Here is a 25,887-nt window from a genome sequence, read left to right on the forward strand (position 1 = left end):
GTGACACACCAGGGGAGTGAGTTTCTACAGTTTACTGGATACCAGGACAACCTGAGGTTAATCCAAGTGCCACTGTCCAAACTTGCAAGCTGAGCTTGTGCTCCAAAAGATGATTTCAGGAATAGTGCTGCAGGATTTTTCAACACCATTATATGGCTGGGATATAAAGAATATTGGCTGTATGGAAGGATGTCCTCCAGCAGGACAGAGCATGGTTTTGTGGGGGAAACACAGGGCACAGTGGCAGCAACACAGTCACCAGTGCCACCTCTGGCACTCTGGGAGCCCTGAGCTTGTGGAAAGGGCTGCTGTGTCCCTGCAGCCTGCCTGTTAAACCCAAAGCCTCCTGGCCAGGCTCGGAGAGCAGCTCAGGAGGGGAGGCAGGGCTCTCCTGGAGCTGGGGATTCCCAGCAGCAGCGCTGGGCTCTGTCCCAGGCACATCCAGCCTGTCCCTTTGCACGAAGCACGGATGGATGTGCGCAGACAGCCCGGGCTGGGGCTGCTCCACCCCTCACACCCCTCGGAGGGACAGCCAGAGGATCCCCCTGAGCTCAGCCCAGGGCCTGGGGCTGCAGGAACGCCATGCAGGGAGCGATGGCACATCCAGGGACGCTGGATGAACGCAGGGACAGACACTGAGCACCTCCTGCCTCAGCCTCTGCTCTGCAAAAACACTTTTCTTGCAGCCAGCCACCTGCAAAAGCACATTTCTTTTAGCCCCAGCAGAGCCCAGGTCAGATCCACCTGTTCCATCAGAGCAGGACTGCTCCCTGCGGCAGGTTTTCTTTCTCTCCAGCTTTTCTGAGCTCTTTGCTCTTGATCTCTGTCTCGCTGTCTCAGCCCCCCAGGGCTGTCTGTGCCAGGCTCTCTCCTGCTTGCCCTAGACCTGGTATCACAGGCTCCTGAGCTGTTTTACCTCGGATAAACCCTTCCCCAGCGTGAGCAGAGGCTGCACACAGGGAGCTGTGGATGAGGTTAAAACGAGGGGAAAACATCCCTGTGGGAAAGTGCCTGATTTCCAGGCACTGCACAGCCTTGAGCATCCTGTAGCTGCAGCAAGGCTTCCTTTCCTCAGAAAACCCACGAGCCCCAAAGGAATTCATTCATTCCCAGTTCAGTCCCTGGCTGTCCCAGGTCCTTTGGGAATGCTGGAAAGCATCACTGCCAGAGACTGGAGACAAACCCAGGCAGTGCAGCCCAACCTCTGAGCACATTTCACCCACAACCTCTGCTACCAGGCAAGTTTGGGAATCCTGACACACAGCCCCACATCCATCAGGGCCCCTGGAAAGGACCAGCACTGCTGGATCTGTCTTTGAACTCATGGGATGGCACAGACAGCATCTGCCCACAAATTCCCACTTTCTGTCCCCCTTCTTCCTGGAGCACCCTGCAGTAGATGCTCTCCCCCTGTTTGGCTATACAAGGCCAGACCCCAAAAATAACCTTCTGATAGCTGGAAATAAGTCCTGGATTGGCCACAGAGTTGAAAGTGGGGCTACTCACTGAGATTTTGGTGAAGATGGAGAGCAGGAGCGCCAGGCTGGAGAGGTACACCCAGATCCTCTCCCCTCCAAACCTCCGCTGGAGATGCTCAGGAATTGTGACAACTGCCGGGGAGGGAGAGCCATCACTGCCCTGTGCAGGCCCCATCCTCCTGGGATGGTCCTGGCAGGGCAAGGGGACAGCAGGAAACCAGAGAAGAACTTGTGAATCCCACAGGATTCCCGGGAGTGGGGACCTGTCCGAGGCCACGCTCCCCACAGCAGGCTCAGGGCAGCTGTACATGCCCCAGGTGAGGTGCAGACAGGCACAAACACCCAGGCCACTGCCAGAAGAGCACAAAGTGCCTGTCAGGAAGGAGGAAAGAGACAGAAAAGTGCAGTTTGCTCCCATGGCTACTGATGCAGCTCAACGCTGACTACATCCTAGACCCTGTCTCTGCTCCTGATCCAGCCCTGGTCCACCCTCGAGGGCAGATTTAGACCCACAAATGGCTTCAGATACCCTTGATACCCTTTTGGGTATGGGGACATGGTGGAGACCCCCTGGCATCCCTGCCAGCAGGATCCTGCTTCCCTCAGCCCTTCAGCTCCTGACTGGGCATCTCCCACCAACTCCTTGAGCACCACAAAATGCTTTTTTTTTTTTTTTTCCTTCTTTTTTTTTTCCCCTGCAGGACTCAAGGACTTTGGGGGAAGCAGGGAATGGGTGACCTATTCAGCCATGTCCCTGTTAGGATCTGCAGGGGCTGGATTAGCAACTCGGCTCCAAAATGTCCTTTTCCCAGAGCTGAGCTGACTCCAGCCTCACCGTAGGACACTGGAGAAAGCTGAGTTAGCAGGGCTGTGTTAATTACCACCCTGCGCGGCTCCTCCCAAACCTTTCGAGACTGTGAAATGGCCCATCTGCTGCGACAGAGCTCATTGTCTTAATCACACGGCACATTTGTGACATTATTGCACCCGGAGCCGGCGACAGCGACTCCCGGCAGGGCAGCGCCGGTCCCGGAGCCTTCGCTGCCGGGGGAGCTGCAGGGGCTCCCAGGTGCTGTGCCAGCCCGACCAGCTTTGGTGCTGCTTCCCCAGGGGATAACTCAGGAAAAGGAGGTGGAAAAAATAAGGTTTGAATTGGGTCAACAGGGCACAGATGTCCCCCTTGTTACTAAAAGTGTGGGATGAGGGATGTGTGTGTGTTTAGCAAGAAAATCCTTTAGCACATAAATTCAGGTAGCTGAATGTGATGTTCCCACAGCCCAGCTCATCTGGACATCCCTGCTGGGTTTGGGATTGACTTTCTTGTCTCCAGGAGGACGAGGAGCCACACGTTGCTGTGTTTGCCAGAAGTCCTGCTGGAGGTGGCCCTGTGCAAGGAGAAGGACCAACAGCCAGTTTGTCAAGATCAGACAGAAATAAGAGGGGGAAAAAAAGGAAATTTGGGACTGCCTAGTTTGTTGGAGTCACCAGGGGCATGCAGGAACAGTGGAGATGGATGTTTGGCCCCACGGATCCCTCCCCAAGCTCAGAGCAGCCTGTGGGGAAAACTCAATAAACTCCAGCATCCTCTGTGCAAAGAGAAGGGAAACGCAGCTCCAAGGACATAAATTCTGGCAGGAGGAGGTGGGCAGGGTGGGGGAAAGCGTGGGCAAGCAGTGGAGAAAGCAGGGGGGGATTCAGTGGTGCCCAGGGTGTCACAAGAGGGACACAGGTCTGTCTGTACATCTTGGCCACCAGGCCATGGCACTCCCAGCCACTGATGGTGCTCCTGTTCACCCTGCAGGAAGACTGGGAGGAGGAAAGATCAGCACAGAGCATCCTTTCCCTAAAACCCAGACAAATCACTAGGACCCAAGTCTCCCAGACAAGAAGCCAAGAGACAGGAGACTCGATAATTAATGGGAGCTCTGCAACTCCAGCTTAATTACACCAAACGGTGGCTGCACCCCAGGTACCTGGAGCCATGAATAGCAAAAGGAAGCACCTGGAGAGGGGAAGCAGGGAGGATGTTCCTGTCCTAGTGCCACCCCCAGCAGACAGGCTGGCTAATAGGACACAGCTTTGGCCAGGATTTTTCTTCAAGGCAGAATAAATGCAATTGCAGAGTCTTTTTCTGAGGCTGCTGGAGCTGATCCTTGTTGCTGTTATCAGGGCTCTTATCAGGGCATTTGGCTCAACACCCTGTAATAGGCGAGGGGCAGAGCTGCTCACACCCAGCAGACAGAGGCTGGGGAGGAATGGTTAATTGGTTCATTCTGTGGTTAATTCCACCTTGCTCCCAGGCTATTTCCATAGGGGGTGAAAGGGGCAGAGGATTTATACAAAACAGAGCAAGTCACAGAACCCCAGAATGGTTTGGATTGGAAGGGACCTTAAACCTCATCTTGTTCCAAACCCCTTCTACCATCCCAGGTTGCTCCAAGCCCCATCCAGTCTGGTTTTGGACACTCTCCAGGATCCAGGGGCAGCCACAGCTTCTCTGGGCACCCTGTGCCAGGGACTCCCCACCCTCACAGGGAGGAATTTCTTCCCAATATCCCATCTAACCCTGCCCTCTCTAGCAGGAAGCCATTTTTCCTTGTCCTGTCACTCCAGGCTCTTGTCCAAAGCTCCTCTCCAGCTCTCCCAGAGCTCCTTTAGGCACTGGGAAGGGCTCTAGGGTATCCCCAGACCTCTCCCTTCTCCAAATGAACACCCCCAGCTCTCCCAGCCTGGCTCCACACAGCACAACACACAAAATACACAAGTGAAAATGACAAGAAAATAATAGAAGCTTTCAAATATTCAACGCAGAAAATATTCCAGCCCTGAAAAGAAAATGTATTCAAACAAGAAAGCAGAAAGGAACAAAAGGCTTTACCCATATTCCCACACCAACGTTTAAGGAAAAATAAACCACTACAACAAGGTCAGAATGCTGAACTGCTGTGAGGGGGTAACAGATCCAGCAGTGGAATTGAACTGAACCCCTTAATTTCTCTGCCTCCTTCTTCATCCTCAGCCTCACAGGGTGACTGAATCAGTAACTCATTAGCAGCACAAGGGCATTTATCACTAAACAGCCCAGCAGCAGGAATTGTGCTTCCAAGGCGGCTGGGTGGGCAGCCTGGCCCCCACTGCTTCCCACCCTCCCCACTCCCCAGGGAGCCAAAACCACCTGAGGTCAGTGTCTCACAGATGGGCAGGGTTGAAAAATGTCTGAGTGGTGCCTCACGTGCTTCCCTCCCCTCCACCACTATCAATACTATCACCACTCAATACTGGCCAAAGGAGCAGCAGCCCAGCCTTATGGGTGCAGTTTGCTCCCAAATTCCTGAGCCCTCATCAATATCACAATTGTATGACTGCATGAAACCAGGTAATGTTGAGGGTTTCTGTGTTTTAAAGCAAAGATCAAACAGGAGTTGGGTGAATGACTGAGGTGGAGCCTGGCATGGCAGCAAGGGCTGACCAGGAGAGACCCCCACAGAAGAGATCACAGAATCATGGAATCATTTGGCTTGGAAACGTCCTCTAAGATCACTGAGTCCAACCATTATTCCACATCTACACTGCTTTTAAATCCCTGGACATTCCAGCACTGCTCTGAGCAGTCTGTGCCAATGCTTGACAACACTTCCCATGAGATTTTTCCTAATACCCGACCTAACCTCTCCTGGTGCAACTTGAGATTGCTTCCTCTTGTTAACTGTGAGAAAAGACCAGCCCTCACCTGCATCCTCCTGTCAGAGAGCTGTGGAGAGAGGAGGACAGCAATTCCTCTAAAGGCCAACACAAGACAGGCACAGGAAACCACCTTAGAATTCCTTGTTTTGGGGTACTTAGCCATCAGTTTGCTGCACTGGACGCTTGTCTGGCTCATTCCCAAGTGGCAGCACACCTCCACAAGGTCTCACTAACAAAATAAACACGGTACAGTTAATGTGCCCATCACTGAGCCAGGTCAGCATTTCTCCTCTCTTTGAAGGAGCCGCAGCAGCACCGGGAGCAGCTCTGCACATCCCTGAAAGGAGCCGACCTTCCCCCCCCAGTGCCCAGCTGGAATTTGACCTGCATTAACACATCCAAAGTACCCACACGTGTCAATAAATCAGCCTGCTGTATCCATTAACATTAAGGAAAGCACCTGGTTTTATCCTTTCAAGTCAATGAACCCTCCAAAGTCCTTGGAAGTTTGTCTCCAACATAGAAACGGTGTCAACAAAGGTTAATTTTCACTTCTGAACACGCCAAAAGCTTTACACTCATTTTAGGACACGATGGAAAGATTAAACCAAACAGCCTCTAAATGCTCATCAATTCCACCACTGTTTTCTCTGCAACAGGTGAGGAACTCGGAGTCTCTGGGACTGGGAGCTGCTGCCTGGCAGCCAGCCGGCCATTCCACCCACACCTGCCCAAGGAGGGCTGGGAAAACAAACCTGGACAAGTTCAGCTCTGCTCTGTGGCACATTTTTTAGCTCATCCACGCATTCAGGGCAGGCAAGAAATCTCAAAAAAAAACCCCAGTTTACCTGTGATGAGCTGGTTGGATTTTACCAGCTGGAACCTACACCCCCCACAATATTCCCAAGTCAGAGTGACAGAATGGTTTGGGTTGGGAAGGATCATCTCATTCCAAACCTTGCCGTGGCAGGGACACCTTCCACTGTCCCAGGTGGCTCCAAGCCCCATCCAACCTGGCCTTGGACACTTCCAGGGATCCAGGGGCAGCCACAGCTTCTCTGGGAATCTGTGCCATGCTCTGAGCAGTTCCCTGTTGCTCCCTGACCCCCACCTGCCATATTTGAGGACACACAGTCTAGAAGACAAAGGAGCAGCACATGAACATTTTTAGAAAGCTCACACAAAACAAGTCTTTATTCTTTGTCGCAGAAAATAAATACAGGTGCATATTCCATATGCTTTTCTATAAAAGCACTCCTACAAAATCACTGAACTGCATACAACAGTACAACCTTTTTGGCTTTTAAAATGCAAATATTATACAGTCACTTCATTTTATTATCATTTAAAGCACTTGTAGCAAGCAGCTTTGGAAAAGGAATGCTTAATTTAGAAGCCAAATTCTTGCCTCAAGTGTTTTGTGGGATTTTTCCATCGTGTATAGTGCAACTAACCTAAAAGCAACTAGAACAGTTTTTTTGTAAAACGTTTATTCCCACCAACCCCCCCGACTCCAAAAAACCCATCAAAGGAAAAAAAAAAAGTCTTAAAAACTGTTCTACCTTGATACTTAAACCAAGAGAAAACAAGAAGTGGCTCAATGGAAATGTTAAGGTAAGCACAATGCTTCACAGCTCGTTCTCTGTTCGCTTCCAGTTTGGCCCGGGGTGTTTCTTGAGAGGAAGAAGCTTTAATCATCCACTCCTATATTCCTGAAAAGGTAGGACATGGACTCCCCATTGTGGATCCTGCGAATGGCTTCTGACAGGATCATGCTGATATCCACAGTCTTGATTTTAGGGCACTGAAGTTTTTGTATTTCATGTGGAATTGTGTTTGTAACAACCACCTACAGGAAGAAGAAATTGTTAGGAAGACGTAGTTCTGTTGTTTTTCACCTATTATACTGGAAGGGTGAAAGGTAGTTTCTCTAATCCCACAAAACCACTCTGGCTGACAAAACATTTTACATTACTGTCAGGGTCACAGTGTCAGGAAGAGCCATGTGTTGCCATAGGTTCCATGTATCCATGGATACTAATGGCACTATCCCTCCTTCCTTTCATTCATTCATTCACTCTGCCACACAGATCCAGAGGAGGTACAAAAATATTCCACCCACTGAAGAGAAAGGTGTGCTGATACTGACAGTCCAGCATCTCACCACTTCCCACATTTCCCACTGCTATAGTTTAAAGACATGTGGATGCTAATATTCCAGCACACAATCCCATAGTAAGAAAGCCTGAACCAGGAACCTCCCATCTAAATCCTTAATGCCAGCATGCCACACACATATTTTATGAAAAATCCTTTTGCCAGGATCTTTTCTCCTGAGAAGCTGGGAAGCTTCAGTTTCCCCATGTTTTGCTGCTTTGGAATGTGATTTGGAGAATTGTTTACCCAGCATGTGAAATTGTTTTTACTTGGTGACCAACAACAGCCACCTGTGTGGAGGCTGTGAGCAGTCACAATATTAGATTTCCTTTCCTTTCCTTTCCTTTCCTTTCCTTTCCTTTCCTTTCCTTTCCTTTCCTTTCCTTTCCTTTCCTTTCCTTTCCTTTCCTTTCCTTTCCTTTCCTTTCCTTTCCTTTCCTTTCCTTTCCTTTCCTTTCCTTTCCTTTCCTTTCCTTTCCTTTCCTTTCCTTTCCTTTCCTTTCCTTTCCTTTCCTTTCCTTTCCATGGATCCTTTCTCTCTATTCATTTTAGTATAGCATTTTAATATAATATAATACCATAATGTAATAAATCAACCTTCTGAAACATGGAGTCAAGATTCTCATCTTCCCTCGTCCTGGGACCCTCAAACCCAACCATACCAGCACATGTCAAGAATCAATTCAGGAGAAAATGGCTTGCTTTGAAAAGCCCCAAATCCTTGATCAGAGCTCAGACCCCACACTTACTTCATCGATGGCAGACTCCTCGATCAGCCGGGGAGCATCTGAGGACAGCAGGCCATGGGTGGCCATGACAAAGATCTTGTAGGCCCCTCTCTCCTTGAGGGTCTCAGCTGCAGCCAGAAAGGTGTCGACGTCATCTATGATGTCATCCTGCCAAAATCCCAGAGTCACTGAGGGCTCACCACATCAGACAGACCAACACAGCACACCTGACTGACAGCACAGCTTTACCAAGTGTAACAAACCCCAAACTATCAGAAAATTGTTCTTTTCCTTGCCAAAGCCAGAGATTACACTCTGCTTTAGAGAAAAGTGCATCAAGGAATGACAGAATGGCCTGGGTTGGAAGGGACCTTAAAGATCCTCTCATTCCAAGCCCTGCCATGGGCAGGGACACCTCCCATGAGACCTGGTTGCTCAGAGTTCCACAGAGCCTGGCCCTGAATGCTTCCAGGGATGGGGCAGCCACAGCTGCCCTCATACGGAAAAATTTCTTCCTCAAATCCAATCTAACCCTACTTTCCTGTAAGTCTGAAGCCATTCCCCCTTGTCCTGTCACTGCAGGCCCTTATAAATAGTCTCTCTCCATCTTTCTTGCAGGCTCTCCTCAGGTACTGGACAGCCACAAATAGGTCACCCCAGATCCTTCTCTTTTCCAGCCTGAACAATCCCAGTTCTCTCAGCCTTTCCTCACAGCAGAGCTGCTCCATCCCTCTGATCATCTTGGTGGCCTCCTCCAGACTTGTTCCAACAAGTCCATGTCCATCACCTCGGCCTCACTGGCATTTCCAAACTCAGCAGCAGGAACAGGGCGATTCTCCCCTCCTCCTGTGGTGTGCATGCAGCACCTGAACCCCTTCAGGTAAGCACTGAATAGAATTCCACCTGCTCTGCTCATGGAAACAAGGTCCCAAGGCTGCTTCCAGAGTGGATTCCTTCAGAGTCCCAGCCAGCTTTGTGAGTGTGCTCAAAGCTGCCCCATCCTGTCAGAAGTCCATCAGCAACCAAAGTTTAGTGGCTGGTACAGAACAGCTACTTGATTTCTGCAACTTTGACATGTTTAATATCATTTATGAGAACTGATGGCATCTCACTTACCACAATGATAGCTATTCTTCCTCCTACATCTCCAACAACTGTGATGGGTGGTTTTTCCTTGGGAATCAGCACTGATTAATGGCAGATGTTTTTAGAGGGGTAGAAAGGAAAAAGAAAAGGGGAAGTTTATATAATTTATTTGAACTGTGGAAATGTCTGATGGGTCACCACTATTAGAGGCATGAAGCAGCAAGTATTTCAACATCACTACTAAATGAAAACCAGCAAGATTCTAATACATAATTTTTTAAGCTTAATTAAAACATTAACTATATTCATTTCTATCTGAATTCTTTACCAATTCAATTAATTCTTAATTTCAGCACAGAGTGGCTTGCAGACACAACCAGTCCAATCACCCACTGACACCCACGCTGTGTTTGTGCCCTGCAGTTTTGGTGGTGCAGCTGTAGGTCACATCCACACTCAAGCAAGAAAGAATCATCTTCTCCCCACTAAGAAAGATGTTTTTTTTTCCCTCTGTGAAGAACCACTCCTTTTAGCCAATCCACCCCTACCAAACCCTAAACCCACAAAACCACGAGATGGTTTTTTTTTTCCTCTGTGAAGAACCACTCCTTTTAGCCAATCCACCCCTACCAAACCCAATCCCTAAACCCACAAAACCACCAGGTAACACTTTCCCCCACACACTTACTTACTGGGGATCTCCAGGCTGGGGTGGATAGCAGCCACGTATTTGGCAGTAGGAGGGGAGTGCCGGCCATCCACCATGTCAGACTCAGCATCCTGAGCTTCCCCGTGGATCACGGCGATGCCCAACCGCAAGCGCTCGGCAAACGACTGTGCCCTGCAGGGGAAGGGTTAAAAGAAAAGGTTACACTTCAAATAACTCACCTGTGTACAATCCTATTTCCATTTTACTTCTAATGCTTCACAGGGAAGTCAAATGATCTTAAAATTTTAGGAGAATTCATAGAAGAAATCAGTTGCTCCTCAGTATCTTTTTTTATCAGGTTTGGTAAAGTCAGAGTAACCTTCAAAGTGCCCATATGGGCCTTAAAGCAGCAGGATGAATGCTGCAAGTCACAAAATGCTGACTGCTCCCTTCTGCTTTGCCCAAGAGCCAAAATAACACTTCCCAGCCTTCAGGGATCCCATGCTTTAGCAGGACACATCCAACAGTAACCAAGAACAGCCTTGATGTCTGCATTGTCAACAATTAATAGGAAAAAAATACTCATATAAAAAGAGAAAACAAGTGTTCACCTATTTATTTACTGGTAAATAAAGACAGTATCCCTGACCTGCTGACACATAACCTGAGATACCCTATGGAAAAGGGAATCCAGATGATCATTCTGCCTAACAAACCACACTTGGGAGTTGAACAGCTTGGATTTTTTAATTAGCTGACATGAAGTTCCTTCACACTGCAGTATTTCTTCAACTAAAATTAGAAATTTCTGTAAAGAAGTGTAAGGTTAGCTGGGGGGAGTGGGAAAAGCAGAGAGTCAGGAAAATAGGAATTTGCATCCCAGATACTGGAAGCAGCCAATACCAATTAGCACATCCATCCCACCTCACCTTGCACACCCAAGGGTTTGGGATCCTGCCTAAGCCACCCATCCAAGTCTCCTCTGGTCCAAGCAAGCCCAGCACATCCAGAGTGATTCACTCTGCTCTAACATCAGCACCTCAGACCAGTGCCTGAATCACCTCCTCTGTCCTTAACCCTTATTTCAAAAGGCTTTGAAACAATATCCAAACAATACGAAGTCCAGAGAATAATTTGCCCATCGTGATACTCAGTTAATTAAAACAGAAAAATATTCCACCCTGTGGTTATCATACAGTTGCAATATATTTGCAAGTAGTTAATTATAGGTAATTATAATTACAAACAATAAGAGCTATGACTTAGCAGGAATAATCCTATCAATAAAACCGTATTAATTACCTTAAAATGCAGTATTAAACTGAATAAAGTTCAAAATAACAGCCAAACGATTTGTTAATTTCCCAGTGAGCTCAGAAACCACAGAGACATTCTGAACTTCACCACACAAGAGCTCTTTTTCACAAGGAGGCATTCATCAAAAGTATTTTCCTAGATTGTTTTCAGCCTGGATTAGGCTGAAACATCCAATTATCCCTCTCCCAATACATTGTAACTCTTCATATATTGTCCTTAAATACTCATAGGAACATGTGAAGAAACTAAACAATACACTTCTGGGATCCTCTCCTCCACAAATCACTGCATGATGTGCAACTCATCTGTCTATTTGCTGGCATTGACAATTACTGGATAAGCATTAAAATGCTGCAACAAACAGTTGCCTCCACCCAAGAGGCAAGAGTGACATTGTGGAAGAGAAACGGAAAAGAAACAAATGTAAAATTACCTGGCCAAAACAAAAGTACTCACAAGAAGTACTGCTGGAGAAAAAGATGACAAAAGGTGGTTTGTTACAGAAAATAAGGAAAACACAGAGTATCACAATTCTTTGGCTTGGAAGTCCAAATATCTTTTCAACAAACTCTTGGTTTGTCACCACAGCAAATACAGCCTTTCTTAAACCATCATCCAGCTCTTAGAGCACCTGCTGACAGCAGGTAATTCCAGAGTTTAGGAACAGTCAACTAAAAAGCTTCATGGATTAAGAACAGTCATTCACCCACCAAAGACCTGACAATCACAATCATCTCAAACAGCAAACCAAGTTTCACCATCTGTGTTTAGGATCTGATCAGCCATGTTCTTAGTTATGCTCATGTTAAGAAACTCATCTGGATTAATGGCATTACACTTCCAGCCACTTTTCCTCATTTGCAGCAGGAGATTTATAATGTAAATGCACACAAATATAACATGACTAAAAACCTTCTTAATCATAAGCACTGCTTTGATTTACCACCTCCTTTTGTATGGCTTTTTTTTTTACTGTCCTTAGATTTATATGATTACAGCAATGATGGAAAAACTACACAGCTGACAGAGGAGAATTGGGAGGAGTATGAAGGCTGCATCTTCTAATCATTGGGTATTTGTCCTTCACTTGATCCTAAGAACAAAATCCCGACAGAGATTTCCTGCTCTAAGGCAAGAGAGCAGATCTTACCCACCTCTTTGCAGACGCAGGAGATTTGGCCACAATTACAGCATTCCTGTAGTCTGGTATCTGTAGTAAATAACAGATAGCAATGTCCACTTCATATCTTTAGACAAATTTAAACTCAGTAAGAATCAGAGAACTTTATTTTGCCAGAAGAATTTTAAGCATTGAACATTTTACCTAAGAAAGCAACCTCAGGAATCCAGGATACATGATCAAGGTTGACAGCTCAGTAAAAACACATATTTAGAAAATTCAGATATCAACTTCAAACTGTATCTTTTATAAACCCCATTTTATAGTACAGATAACAGAAAAGCAACTGCTTTAGGACATCAGAGTTACACCTACAAGTGTTGAAAGAAACAGGAAACCATCAAAATTAAAGTTTCCTGCTCAACCTAAATTGTCTTTCATCACTAAAACCCAGCATTTTACAACTTCCTATTGTCTTACAGAGTACCAAGAAAAGTCACACCTCTCCATCATATCACACTGACTCTTTCTCTGGACCACCAGAAGGGATAAAACTTCCACAGACACTGCAGTGATCCTGGAGGCAGTCTCACAGTGCTGCAAACTCTGGTCAGCACCAGGCCATGCTGCTGCAAATGCTGACAGCAGCAGAGGGATGAGGCCAGCAAGTCTGGGTTTCCCTCTGATGTTTGACATGTGCTTCAGTCAGGCTTCACAAGCACAGTCTGCTCCTGAGTTTGCTGCCCCTGCCCCATTCTCATACTGGTTTTTCACTCCAGACTCCTGATCCCCATTTAATTAGCATTTTAGTCCCCATCTCTTAAAGTTTCTTATCCTCATCTCTATCTTCCCTGCAAACAGTGACTCCACATCAGATTCACCTAGCTTGTAACTTCCCAAGCATTCCACCATCCATACTTCCAGATCTCCTTTCCAACAGCAACTACAACTGCACTCCCTCTGGTATCTCATTTTACCCCACTCCTTGCAAACTCAGCCTTTTCCTTCACTGTGCTGGGATGATCCACCTCTATGGAGAGCAGCTTAGAGAATCTGTCCTTCTAGCCAAAAACCACAGTCCTGAGCCAAGCAAAGTCCTACAGAGCAGGTCCAGTCATCAGAATCCCAGTGTTAAGGGATGGAAGACTCTTCACTGAATACCTGCAAACTGATCTGTTAGGGGTGGAATTCACAACTTGTGGGGACGACAGCCTGTCATGCAGCTCACCACCTTGTCAGCTATCAAATACCCATTCCAGAGCACAGAAATACCTGGGGTTTCTGCAAACACAGGCAAAGTAAGTTCTTCCACAATCTGATCCACAATATACAAACTGCACTGCCTGATTATTTCCAAAAGCTCTACCAGAAATGGGCATGGGAAAGAAAACATAAGTTCTGAATTTGGGCAAGGGCTCAACCAATGGAAAATAAGAAATTTTCTGAGCACGTCAGGCAACATTAATAATCCACAATGTTAGTAACTCCACCTATAAACTGGGAATTCAGCACGTTCTGTCCTTTACAAACACTGAGTTATACAAGAGGCTACAAAGATTAACATGACGGAAGGTATGGACAAGGCAGGGCCTGTCATTCGACATAACAAAAGCTTTGATCTAGTTCAGACACCACTGCCTCATTTTCCCTCTGCCAAATTAACAAATTTGTTCTCAGCTCTTCAAAAATGAAGTCAGAAATGTCATCCCAAAGACTCTGAGGTGTCAACATGTCCATGTAACAAAGGGCTGTGTCACTCTGGGATTAACACCTGCTAAAAGGAAAGAGAAGCCACAAAGTTTCCAACATTTGCCAAGCACACCAAACTAAACACCCAACTATTTTCATACCACAGGAATTTCACTGATTGGACTGTCTTCATCCCAGAACAGCGAGCGATTCTCTTCACATCTAGGCATAAATTTCCAACAGGGAACAACTACAAGTCCTGATTCTCCTAACTTTCAGTGAGATGTTTTTAAAGTGACTTTTATTCTTATCAAGCTGGATTCCATTTCATGCTCCTCAGTACATCCCACCATGATTCCCACAGCTTTGAAAGCTCTGGCATTCCCAGAGCAGGATATCCAGCAAGTTGTGGCCACCAGGAACTTGAGATGAATACTAAATTCCCCCTGAGCAGCAATTGTTCAAAGTTTTAAGCACAGATACTATAAATGATCTGGCTGGTACAGGTACTTGCCAGTACAGATCCCGTGTGATCAGATCCATTCAGTTAACTTCGGTTTTAGAAAATCCCCTCATGGATGAAGAACTGAAAGTATCTTAAAACTTCTCTACACATACTTCAGATCTCTACAAATGGTCATTTGTTAGATTGCACAGCAGTGTCAGACTCAAAGCTGCAACAATTCTGTGTAAATCACTGAAAGCTCAGGAATCAAAATGTGCTTCAAGACCAAATCAGGACCACGATCTTGTTATTGACCATACACCACACTTTCAAGAAACACATAAAGGCAAACATGTCTTGTGTCTGTGTATTTGCTTTTCCACTTTTGTTTTGTTTTGTTTTTTAAGTTAGAAAGTGCTTACAATGAGCAATACTTCTTTCCTGGAACACAAGGTGAATGACTGTGGCAAAGCCAGAGCCTGGAGTTTTGTTCTGCCATCCTCTTTGACTCTATTACCAAATGAAATTATAATGAGAGATCCAAACAGATTTTAATACTGTCATAACAAAATCATGTTGGTTTGGGTTTCTTTAAGGGGGTGGGGTGGGGTGTGTTTTGTTTTTTAAATGGAGGAGGCATTCCTACCTTTATAAAAAGAAATAGCTTGGATTCAAAAGCAAGAGTGAGTTAAACCTTTTCTCTCACCAGGAAGAAAGCACTTGCTTTATTCCAAATTACCATTAGTCAGAGGCTTAACGTGCATCTTATACCTACAATTATCATTTGCACATTTTGTACAGGCCAATCTACCAGGAGCACTTCTCAAAACCCTTATAAAAATAAGATGGAGAAAGGGAGGCACAGAACATCCCAAGTTAAGCTCCTCAAGTCAAGACATGCAGTCTGAACTAACAGTGAGTGAGATTTCCACCCACCAGCCTGACTTCCAGGGCACAATCAATAGGCTCTCTCGTAGTTTACAACTTCCAAAGTGTTTCTCATGATGTGATTTAAATTTATGCCCACACAAGCAGCCCATCCTATAAATGTCAAGGAAACTGGAAATAGGAAAGGAAGAGGACATCGAGAGCAAGAAAATGCTAATTAATTTTCAGTGTTAGGGGAATATATCCAAGAAAAAACCCAGCACTGCTGCATGGGCTAGGAAACACCAGCTCTTCAAGAAAGTAAAAGTTAAATGTGGGGAAGAGAAGAACCAACAGCTCCCAACACCACTTCCTGCCCCAATATGACCTGTCTCCCCTTAAAATTCAGTTTGAAGAGTTAATATTTTCAGAGGGATTTGTTTCAGATGCCCTGAGACATGACAAAAAAAAATAATTAAAAAAAATCCAACTGTAATAACTGGCCTTCCTCACCTCTTCTTGGATGTATTGGAGTAAAAATGGAGATGCTCTCAAGTTATCAACTGGAATATTGAAGAAACCCTGAATTTCCTTCTGATGTAGATCCATGGTAATAAGATGAGTTAGTCCTTTAAAATGAAATAGTAAGACATACAAAGAAGCATATCAGGAAAAGTAAGAGAGAACAGACACTTTATTCTTCTAAGCTTCACTGCAGTTTGTCCAGAAAATTTCTAAGTTGCATGAGAACACTGAGTGAAAATACATAATAAATTAATTTTAGTCCCTCTTAAGCACACTGGCATTAACATGTTTTGAGGCTTCTACAGTGACTTTTTTAAAAGAACCTCAGAACACTGCACATAACTGACTCTGCAGTGCCACACTGAGGCAGGCAAGATCCTTCTCACTGGACACGGAACAAAATGGAAGCACTGATTTGTCCTATGTCACACAGCAAGACCCTGGCACACTCATTAGTTCTGAACTCCTGAAAAATGGGCCAAGCTCCTAATCAAAAACCACTTCTCTCAAAATAACAGCCTAGATCCCACAGTTTGTTATAACTGCCTGTTTTTTCCCTGGGATGGGAGTGAAAGGAAAGAAGTAGAAAATGTGTTGAAGGCTGTGAAAATGAATAATCTCATTCTCCCACATGGTCTCAGATGTAAAGGACAAAGTGCATTCATCCAACAAGTAAAAAACAAGACAGAAATGACAAGGCACAACTGTTCCAGACTGTAAGAAAGGCAAAAGATGGTATTATGAGAGGTGGATACCACAGCCCAAAGCAGCTCAGCCCAGCAGACTCATTTTGCCAGCTCAGTACAACTCGATGAAAAATGGCTGTTTTTTTATGAACTCATAATTTGGAAACATTTTTAATTACACTCTCCTTTTTATATACGTTTTAAACACATGAAAAGCCTGGCAGTTATTTTTAAACAGAGTCCAAACTTGTGTACAGATCTCTCTAAAGCTGGAAGCTGACAGCAGGAACCCCCCTTGCTCTGATTTAAGGACAGCCACATTCTTACCAGCTTTGCACATCATCGAGGCCAGCAATTTGGAGACAATGGAGCCCCTTTTCCTCATCTTGCACTGTTTGCTGTAGGGGAAGTAAGGAATCACTCCAATAATGCTTTTGGCACAGGAGGTTTTACATGCATACACCATGATCAGGAGCTCCATGATCGTGGTATTCACATCCCTGCAACGAGAAACATCTGCTTCTGTAGCTGGTGCATAAAAATCCTCTATTCACCACAGTATTCACCCAGCAGAGATGGAGAGGGCACAATTTTAGAGAATTGGACATCAACTAAGATCTATATTTCTGCTGCCATTAAAAAAGTCTTAGCATTTGTAAAGTTCTTTTCACATAAAATTAAAGAATTTCTGAATCACAGGACACATTGCCCAGGAAACATTCCTCCTACATCTTAACTTTGTGATGGTGCTAGAGACAGGGAGCTGAGAAGAATTTAAAGAGATTGACATAAGCAAAAGAATACACTTAGGGAAGGAATGCAGAGACCAAGGGGAAGGCTTTTTTGATATAGTCACTAAAAATTAAAATTGTAGAAGCTGCCTTATGCCAAAGGTGTCTTTGTGTACATATAAAAAACCCAAGAAAACCAATACCAAAAACCCTCCACAAGCCTCTATCTAGTTAATATAAGCTCATTACACTGCATCACAAAGACAAAAGGTGATTAAAAATGAAGACCAGAAGTATTGCTATGGACAGCCCACACCAAATGCTAGCACAGGGTCTTTAAGCAGTTACTCACTTTGAAACTGTTTGGATGATAAATACATCCTTTCCTCTCACAGACTCCTGAATCTGCACTCGTGTTTCTGCCAAGAAGAGAAAGATGTAAAATTTGCAAGAGCAAAACTCTTTTTAGAGTCTAAGAAAAGGGGAACCAATATATTCAGTGTCAGGTGCATTTCCAGTTTTGCTAATTAAATGCTCACCTCTGTTTGGCTCTTGATAAACCTGAACCTTCCCCATCTCAACTCCCAGGCGCCTGCAGGAACAGAAATAAGGAAGAAGTCAATAAGGGGAGAGGAAGGGCAAATCAAATGTAAATCCCATACAATGCAACAGTTACTGAAAAGGCTGCATTCCGTGGGAAAAAACCAAGGAAAGAAAATCCCAAACCATAAAACCAGTAACTACAGTGAGCATCTTTTTATAAAACATCTACAATTTTCAAAAGCTGCACTGCAGCCTAAGCTAAACTTATTTATTTTCCAGTCAAGCCCAGAACAAGCAGGAGGAAAAAAAAGAGCTGCTGTAAAAACGTAACATTTTGTAATTTTTAATACATTTCTTGCCCTATACATATACACACACATGTGGCAACATACATGTGCACAATATTGAAAAATACTGCTTTTAAATAATTCTTCTCTACAGGAAAAAAAAAATTCAATGCAGAGTGAAGAGGAAAGAGTAGCAAGCATTATTTTATGGATAATTAAATAATAATATCTCCTGTATTTATTCCTTGTCAGAATTAGATAGACCCCATCACTACAAAGAGACCAGAGTATGCTCTGCACTCAGGCCCAAATTCTTTCTTACATATAACCTGAGTTCCTTTGCACTCCCCTTTCTTCTCCTATCACACCTAAATTTGGGTAAATAAGCCTCTGGAAGAAATCCATCTTGTCTAATATTCCCAGTAATGTTATGCATCCTAATTAGCACATTAAAAATGTACTTAAATCCTAAAAGTTCTGCCACAGCTATTCATGGATTTAAGCTAAAGAAATGTTCCCATCCAAAATATACAGAGAGCAGGAGGGATGTAGCTTCCCTGCCTAAAAATACCCCACTACAAGGAGTGAAAACTTCTGCCATGATGATTTAACACTATGCAAACATTCATTATCCCACGTGTTTCCTATAAAATGCTGCAGCCAGTCACAGCCTGCCACGGAACAATTCAAACACAAGTTACTCTCTCTGCGATTGAGCTGTTGAAATACCCTCTCCAATAGAGCAAACTCCATATTCTTGGAAATCATGGCAGTTTTCTCATGTAGCTTTCCTTAAATAGGGAAAACAAATGTCCAGTAAAACAAATCCCATCAGAATAAGCCCAAGATTCCCTGCAGACTTTACTTACTCAGCAATCCTCTTGGACAGTTCCATGCACGAGGAATTGGAATTGGCTGAGAACAGCACCAGCCCACCCTTGGTGATATTCATGATGGCCCCAAATTCAGTTGATGGCACACAAAACATCAACCCTAAGTTGTTTTGCCACTTCTAAAAGACTGCAAGAGATCAAAGCATTTAAATCCATGTTTAAAAACAAAACAAAACAAGACACACATTTGCTCTGTTTAGAAAGTGTAGTCTCCCAGAACCCTGGATATTCTAGCATCCTTAAAATCTGTTATCCCCACTTTAATTGCTTCCCTACAGCTCTCCAAAGATCTCCCAAGACAACCTTCTAGCACAAAGATTTTTTTCCTTTTTTAACTGTTTTCCTCAGGCTATCATCCAGTATTACTGATACTTTTTTTCCATCAGCTTGTCCAGTTCATTTTCCAGAACTGAGCAACGTTTATTGACTTTCCCAAAATCACAAAGACAGTCTGAGGTAGAATTGAGCTAAAAAGAGCTCCTGGGCCCTGGCTAGAAGAGTCTATTTCCAAAGCTGAGTCTCTTCCCATTACTCTGCAGTAAATTACAAACTTACAAATAAGGATGAAATGTAAGGAAGATTTCAATAAAGCTGGCAGTTGTAAATAATGACCTCTTGCACAGCAAATCCACTTGCTGAAACAGCTGTTGTCATTCTTTGAAAGCAATATTTCTCCTGTGAAAACAGGAGAAAAATATCAGGAAGAAATCAGTATAATTTGGTTTTTGTTTCAAATAAAGGCACAAACCACTAATCTCACCAAGGACTTGATGGGATTCCAGGTTTTTATTATTCTTTGTAAATCACATTTTCATGGTTACTTCTGTAAAATTTTAGTTAAATAAAAGATTAAAAAAAAAATCCCATTGACCAGCAGCCCTGGATAGATGGAAGGAACATTCAACTCAAAATCCTGCTGCATAAATAATCCAATCCCTCATCATCCATTTCAGCATTAGGTAGGAGACTGGAAATATGAAACACAAGTGGCATAATTTAAACCAAAGTAAACAGAAGTTACAGCAAAATCAGTAACTTTTTTCCTGGTAAACATCTCCCTGCTGAGAAACAGAATTATCTAATAGTCACACATCATTGGTTAGAAAAAGCTGATGATGTATCAGCTATTAAGTACTCCAAAAAAACTACTCAAAGAAGAGTTTTGTATTTACAGCAACAGCTGGCTAGGTCTGTAATGAATGGCTAGGTCTTCTTCACCCCTCCTCTACACCCAGACAGTCTGGCTCAGTTTAACTTTGTCACAGGAACCCCATTCACTCTCGTGAAGAGCCAAAGTCAAGTCAGGAACTTCCTAACAACAAATCTGCTGGTGCCAAGGCTGAGCTGCGCTCAACTGCCATGAATGAAAACCTGCCTATCATCAGAACTGTGCACAGACCGAGCACAGACAGCTTCACCCCCAGAATGTCTGAATGCTTCACTGCACTAAAACCAGAGGGGTCCCCAAAGCAAGAACTGCATCCCTCTCAAATTAAATACCTTAAAAAACCCATTTCTTATCCAGTGTTTCTCTGCTCTGCTGCTCACTCACTCTCTGCAACTCCCAGCTGTCAACTAATGGCCATCATCCATCAAATATTCACGATGGTGATCAAGATCCATCTCAGCTCCACCAGAGCGAAGAACCTGAAATGCTTTTAGGTCTGAGAACAGCACCTGAGAGCACCCTGCTTGTGTGCCTGGATGGGAACAGCGTGAAGGCAACTTTCTGTGTTCCTAAAAGCATTCACAGAGTGTTCAGAAGGTGTATTTTTATCCAGTTGTGTGTCTTCTTTGGTCCATAGATTAGGCAAATGAGGAGCTGATTAAGAGATCTGAAAAGATGAGTTGCTGGCTCCCAACTATTGCTGAGGGTGCACTTTACACCACAATATACTGATGTATTTACAAGCAACAGTGAACACTGCTCTTCATGTTATTATAGGTCGAGGACTTTCTTGTGGATGTACTTCAGCAGCCACAGGTGGGCTATGGTGTGTGTGGGCAGGGAAGTTGCATTTCAAGAGTGATATGGATATATCAAGCTTCAAACAGGTGTTGGGATGAAAGCAAGCTCACAAAACTTTATTAGATGTGCAAAGGCATAACTCCACAGGGCTACATGGGACAATAACCCTCTGGTTTGAGGTGGGCTGAACACAAGCACAGAACAGGCTGCAGCACAAACACCTGCCTTTCCTTTTGGGCTGCACACAATTACACAGACACATCATGATGAGCACAACAGTTACTGGGCACACATGGCTTTATGCCTCCATCAACTGAGCATGTCCACACAGAAAGCAACAGAGGCAGGAATAAATGGATGGGGATTAGGAATGGACCCCATTGGATGGAGGGAATCTGCACCTTCTCACCCATCTCCCCACAGGGAATTTTCCCGTCCCTCCACACTCACCGATCCCGGTGGGCTAAGAGACCCTTCCAGCCCACACCTCCCTCCGGTGCTTCGGATGCTCCAGGCGGGCCCCGTGCTCCGTGGATCCCATCCCTCCGCCCCCAGAGCGGCCCGGGCACGCCGCAGCCCCACGCCGCTGCCCCTCACCTGTGGGCCCTGCGGGCAGCGCGAACAACCCCGAAAAGGGGCAGCCCAAGAGACGGTCTCCATCCCCTGAGGGAAGGGCGACCTAACCCATTCCTCAGGCGTCGGAACCCCGTGTGGGGAAGGGGGATGTCCTGCCCTCACACAGCCGGCTGAACTGGGCTGAGCGGGCGGGAGCGCCCCTCGCTGAAGGCCTTACCTGCCGGCTCCGGCCCCCCGGCCCCGGGAGAAGGCGGCCAGGCCGGAGGGGAAGGAGGGGGAGAGGCAGAGGCGGCGGCGGAGCTCAGCCCCTCCGGTGCTCCGCGGGCAAGATGGCGGCGGGGCGTGAGGGAGGGAGCGCGGGCGGGCGGGGCGGGCCCGAGGCGACGCCCCCCCCCCCCCCCCCCCGCCGCGCTGAGGGGAGCGGGCGCCGCCATTTTCCCCCTCAGCCCGCCGTGCTCGTGGGCACCGGGACGGGGTCTGGGACTCACAGAGTTTCAGGATTTTAGAGTTGTCGGTGTTGGAAGAGACCTTCAGGATCATGCAGTCCAGCTGTCAATGCAGCAGTACCACGAAACCACATCAGCCACCGCCAGATGAGGGTGCCTCTTCCAACACTTCCTCCCCGGGTGCCTATGCCAATGCTTGGCCACGCGGACAATGAAAAGAATTTTTCTAATATATAATATGAATCTCCCATGTGTCAGCTTAAGGCCATTTCCAAGACTAACCCCCTCCTCACTACAACATCCTTTCAGGCAGTTGAAGACAATGATAAGGGCCCTGAGCATCCTCCAGAGGAAACAAACCCAGCTCAGCCATCCCTTATAAAATACATTTTCTAGACCTGTCATGAGCCTTGTTGTCCTTTGCTGAAAAAGAGAAGTACAGATCTGCGTCACCCTGTTTAAAAGGAAAAAAAAAAGCTTTATCCCAAGACACCCATGAGAAAACTGCATTGAGGAACTTACAGTCATCCCACACAGACACACATCCCTCCTTTAAATACAAAACCCAAACACCATGTTTTTCCCCAGACTGCGCGGTTAGAACCTGTTTTAAATTACACTTCTCAGTACGCCCAAGTTGAGCAATATTTTATGGATCAGAGTTTTAGCTTTTAGCATAAAGCTACAATTCAGGTACTTTCCACTGCAGCTTTTCTCACAAAAAGCAATTAAATTTATTATTCCTGGACTGCAGGGTGCATTGCAGCAAGGCTGATCATTCCAGCAGATATTTCTGCCCACGGTGGCCTTAACATAAAAGAGGAGGAAAAGCCACAGGCCAGCTCACCAAACATGCCTGCAAAGGGACACCATTAAATTCATAATTTGAAACCGTACTTCTGCCACTACAAGCTGCATTTTCCACTTTAAATATCACAGGCCAGTGTTTTCCCCAGATTTCACATTTGTTTCTTGCTTCATGCATTCCAAGACTTGGTCATCTCCTTTTTTTGATTGTTTTTTTCAGCAGAGTCGGAGCTGGGGAAGGAGAAGCCATTTAACGCGGAGCCGTGGAGCAGATGCCTTGCAGGCTCACAAAGCCAGGACATCTGTTAGAAATATGTGAGCAGGGAGGCCATCAAGCCTCTTAGATGCTGCAGTGATCCTCTGCCTTTCCTACATCTTCTTCCAAATTACAGAGGTGTAAGGGAATAGTCCCATCCCTCACCACCCCCACTATTCCCAGTCCATGTTTTTCTGCTTCCAGGCTGGTGCTGCCACAGAGTTGATTCAGGATCACTGACCCAAGCAGGTTCTTTTTTTTGTTTCAGGGTTTTCAGGACAAAAAGGAAGGGGGGTGAGCTTTTTGTTGGCCTCTTCACAGAGCAGCAGAGATTTCTCTTAGCATCAGTCTCCCTTGCAGGATCCTGCTACGGGCTGGTGTGGCAGAGCAGTTTAATGCAGAACAACCAGAAGCAACACATGGTGAAGCACTGACCCTTAATGCAATTAGCAGCCTTCCCCAGAAGCATTTTTCAATACCCCAGGGCACTCAGAATTTGCTGACTGTTTGATTTATGCTGCCCCAAATTCCTGACATTGCTTAAGCAAACCACAGGACCAGGAACTAAGTGATCCTGTCTTCCAATTCTTTTTTTTTATAAGGATACTGCCTTTGTTTTCTTGGAGAAAAAAAAAACAAAACAACAATTTCTTTCCTACCTCTGTCTTCCCAATCAGAGGAGCACCAGTTTAAATCTCAGCTCCCAAGGGAGAGGGATTTGTTAATTTGACAATACTCTATTTAAACACTGAGAGTTCAACAAACACTTGCTCCAAGATGAGCACATGGGTTTTGTTTCATTTACAATTATTCAATTAGCAGCCATCTAAGGAATTATGAATATTTGCTGGGTGTGAACACACTGGCTCACAGAGGTTTGTTGTTCTCATTCCAGATGTGACCCTGGCAAAGCAGAGATGTGCAAAAAAATCTCCCCCCACAGCACACCTAGTCCAGCCAAGGTGAAGGGCACTGCTCATCCAGCACTGGGCTGGACGACAGCCTGCATCCATCACCTGGGAGAAGATAAATGCTGCTGTCACCCCAGCTCCTGAGCTCCATCCATCATTGCTCAACCAGGTTGGCTTTTGTTTGTTTGGAGTTGTTTCTGTTAAAAAAAAAAAAAAAAAGGGGATATTAAAGCTCACCTACCGAACCAGCTGACAGTGAGAACTACCAGACATGGTGCACCAGAGAAACACTCTGATTTCATCCTCACAGAGCCCTGTGGGTAAGTTTGGTCTGTCCAGACAAATAAAGGCATCCCAAAAACATCCTCTACCCTACGCAGCCCCTGTGAGCCTGCAGGCAGGTTCTGCAGCACACACACCTCCACACTGAGCACAGACCAAAAGCCATCACCTCCCTGCTCCCCTGCCTTCAGCTTTATTATTGCCTGTGGGAAAACTGCGTCCAGTTTCCAGCAGATTCTGCCTTGGATACTACCCAGCTAGGGAGACAGTACTCAAAACAACTATAAATGCATTTTGGAATTGATGGAAGGTGTAATTTTATCATAAATTGGGAGTGATCTGGAAATAGCATTCCCCATGCCTGGGAATAAAGTGCTTTAATAAAAGTCCTGGAGTAGGGAACACATCTTCTCTGTGAAGGGCTGTGGCAGTAGACAGCACTTATTGCTTTATCAAATATTACTGCTTGGCTGTCTGTGGGAAACAGACACAGACTCATTTGTCACAGTCCTGTTCCCCCTGAGTCACAAAGGACTCCCTGAGTTCAGGGGTTTTTTTCCTGTTTCCGACTGCGCTCCCAGTTCCGGATCAGTCTGTAATGTTTAACAGATCTGCCACATCAGCTCCAGCACAGACACGGGGTTATCTCCAACCAGCCTCCCAACAAGGGGATGAGAGGTTTGTGGGAATACCTGGAGTGTGACAGGTCCTGCACAGACAGCTCGAGCTGGATATCAGGGCGAGGGTTTGGACAAACATTGCACCACCACGGCGGTGGTGCCTCTTGTTTGGTTCTCAGATTCCCTCTGCTTTGCTGTGCGTGGGCAGCTCTGTCCTGCAAAGTCTGTGTAAGATCCTGTTCACGCCCATCAGCTGGTGTTTACAGGTGTGGTTTGCCCTTTAAGCAAAATTGGTTGGACTGCACAGTGAAATCATGTCATTTTAGGGAATTTGAACAGCTACACAGTCCATGACAAACACTAATTAGTGCTCTGTTCCTTTGTCCTGCCGACTGGGTCCCAGCATGATTTGCCATTTGCCTCACTAAGCTGCAGCTCCTGTCCAAATAGCACACAGGCACCATGCCCTGTGCAGGCATTTAGTGAGCACGCAAGGGCTTGACTTGGTCACTGCAGGGCAGCTTTGCATATTAAAGCAGAATTCAGCGTATGAGAGCAGGTCCTATGCTTTGCATGAACAACCGTGAGGTGCAAAGAAAGATTTGGTACCCGCCTTGGCCCATGCACTAAAAAAGAGCTGGAAGAGGTGTAGGGAAGCAGCAAAGTGTATTGTGTCCTCCCCAGTTTGGTTCTGACCAGGACCAGTGAGAGCAGATTAATGCCCATACTGGGAGTGGGACCCTCACCCAGCTGCTACACCAAAAAAAGGCTGAGCCTTCCTCAGGCCTCTTCAGCCTACCCCACTTGCTGACACTATTACCAACATCTCCTTCACAGAGAAGCTTTCTACCAGAACCTCTCTTCTTATTCACTGTATTATTTCCTTCCTGCCTGATTTCAGCAAGCTCTGGAAGAGGTTCTGCTCTCAGACTTCTGTGTACTGCCTTTGACCTTATCAAACAAGTTCAAGAGTGGGACACTTAAAAATTTTACTCACCAGGAAAGTCTCACCAGAGGAAAGGCGTGGGGACTGTGAGGCTTCCCAGAGGCTTTTATTGTCTCATTAAGCTCTTCTTAATGAGAATTTCCTCACCTGCTGCAGTGTCCCTCCCATTCATTTGCATTCACTATCCTG

At 45.6% G+C, this 25,887-nt stretch overlaps 1 protein-coding gene across 3 annotated transcripts; it reads right to left on the bottom strand.

Moving 5' to 3' along the window:
- Positions 1 to 6,332: 6,332 nt before the first annotated feature.
- On the bottom strand, positions 6,333 to 21,773 carry PRPSAP2 (phosphoribosyl pyrophosphate synthetase associated protein 2). 3 transcript variants are annotated; one of them, XM_041462648.1, is made up of 12 exons: positions 21,648 to 21,773; positions 19,441 to 19,560; positions 18,862 to 19,012; positions 17,702 to 17,754; positions 17,515 to 17,581; positions 16,759 to 16,931; positions 15,734 to 15,849; positions 12,254 to 12,309; positions 9,826 to 9,974; positions 9,164 to 9,234; positions 8,069 to 8,215; positions 6,333 to 7,011 (listed from the first exon to the last, which is right to left on the bottom strand). In XM_041462648.1, exons 3-12 carry the CDS (start codon positions 18,978 to 18,980, stop codon positions 6,853 to 6,855), a joined length of 1,110 nt encoding a protein of 369 aa, XP_041318582.1. In that variant the 5' UTR covers positions 18,981 to 19,012; positions 19,441 to 19,560; positions 21,648 to 21,773; the 3' UTR covers positions 6,333 to 6,852. The 3 variants fall into 3 exon arrangements, with proteins under 3 accessions (XP_041318582.1, XP_041318585.1, XP_041318584.1); XM_041462651.1 differs by lacking the exon at positions 21,648 to 21,773 and adding an exon at positions 20,386 to 21,388; XM_041462650.1 differs by lacking the exon at positions 19,441 to 19,560 and having other exon boundaries at positions 21,648 to 21,764.
- Positions 21,774 to 25,887: the final 4,114 nt, after the last annotated feature.

This window comes from Pyrgilauda ruficollis, unplaced genomic scaffold, assembly GCF_017590135.1.
Source record: "Pyrgilauda ruficollis isolate IOZ18807 unplaced genomic scaffold, ASM1759013v1 scaffold16, whole genome shotgun sequence".
Classification (NCBI taxonomy): Eukaryota; Metazoa; Chordata; class Aves; order Passeriformes; family Passeridae; genus Pyrgilauda; species Pyrgilauda ruficollis.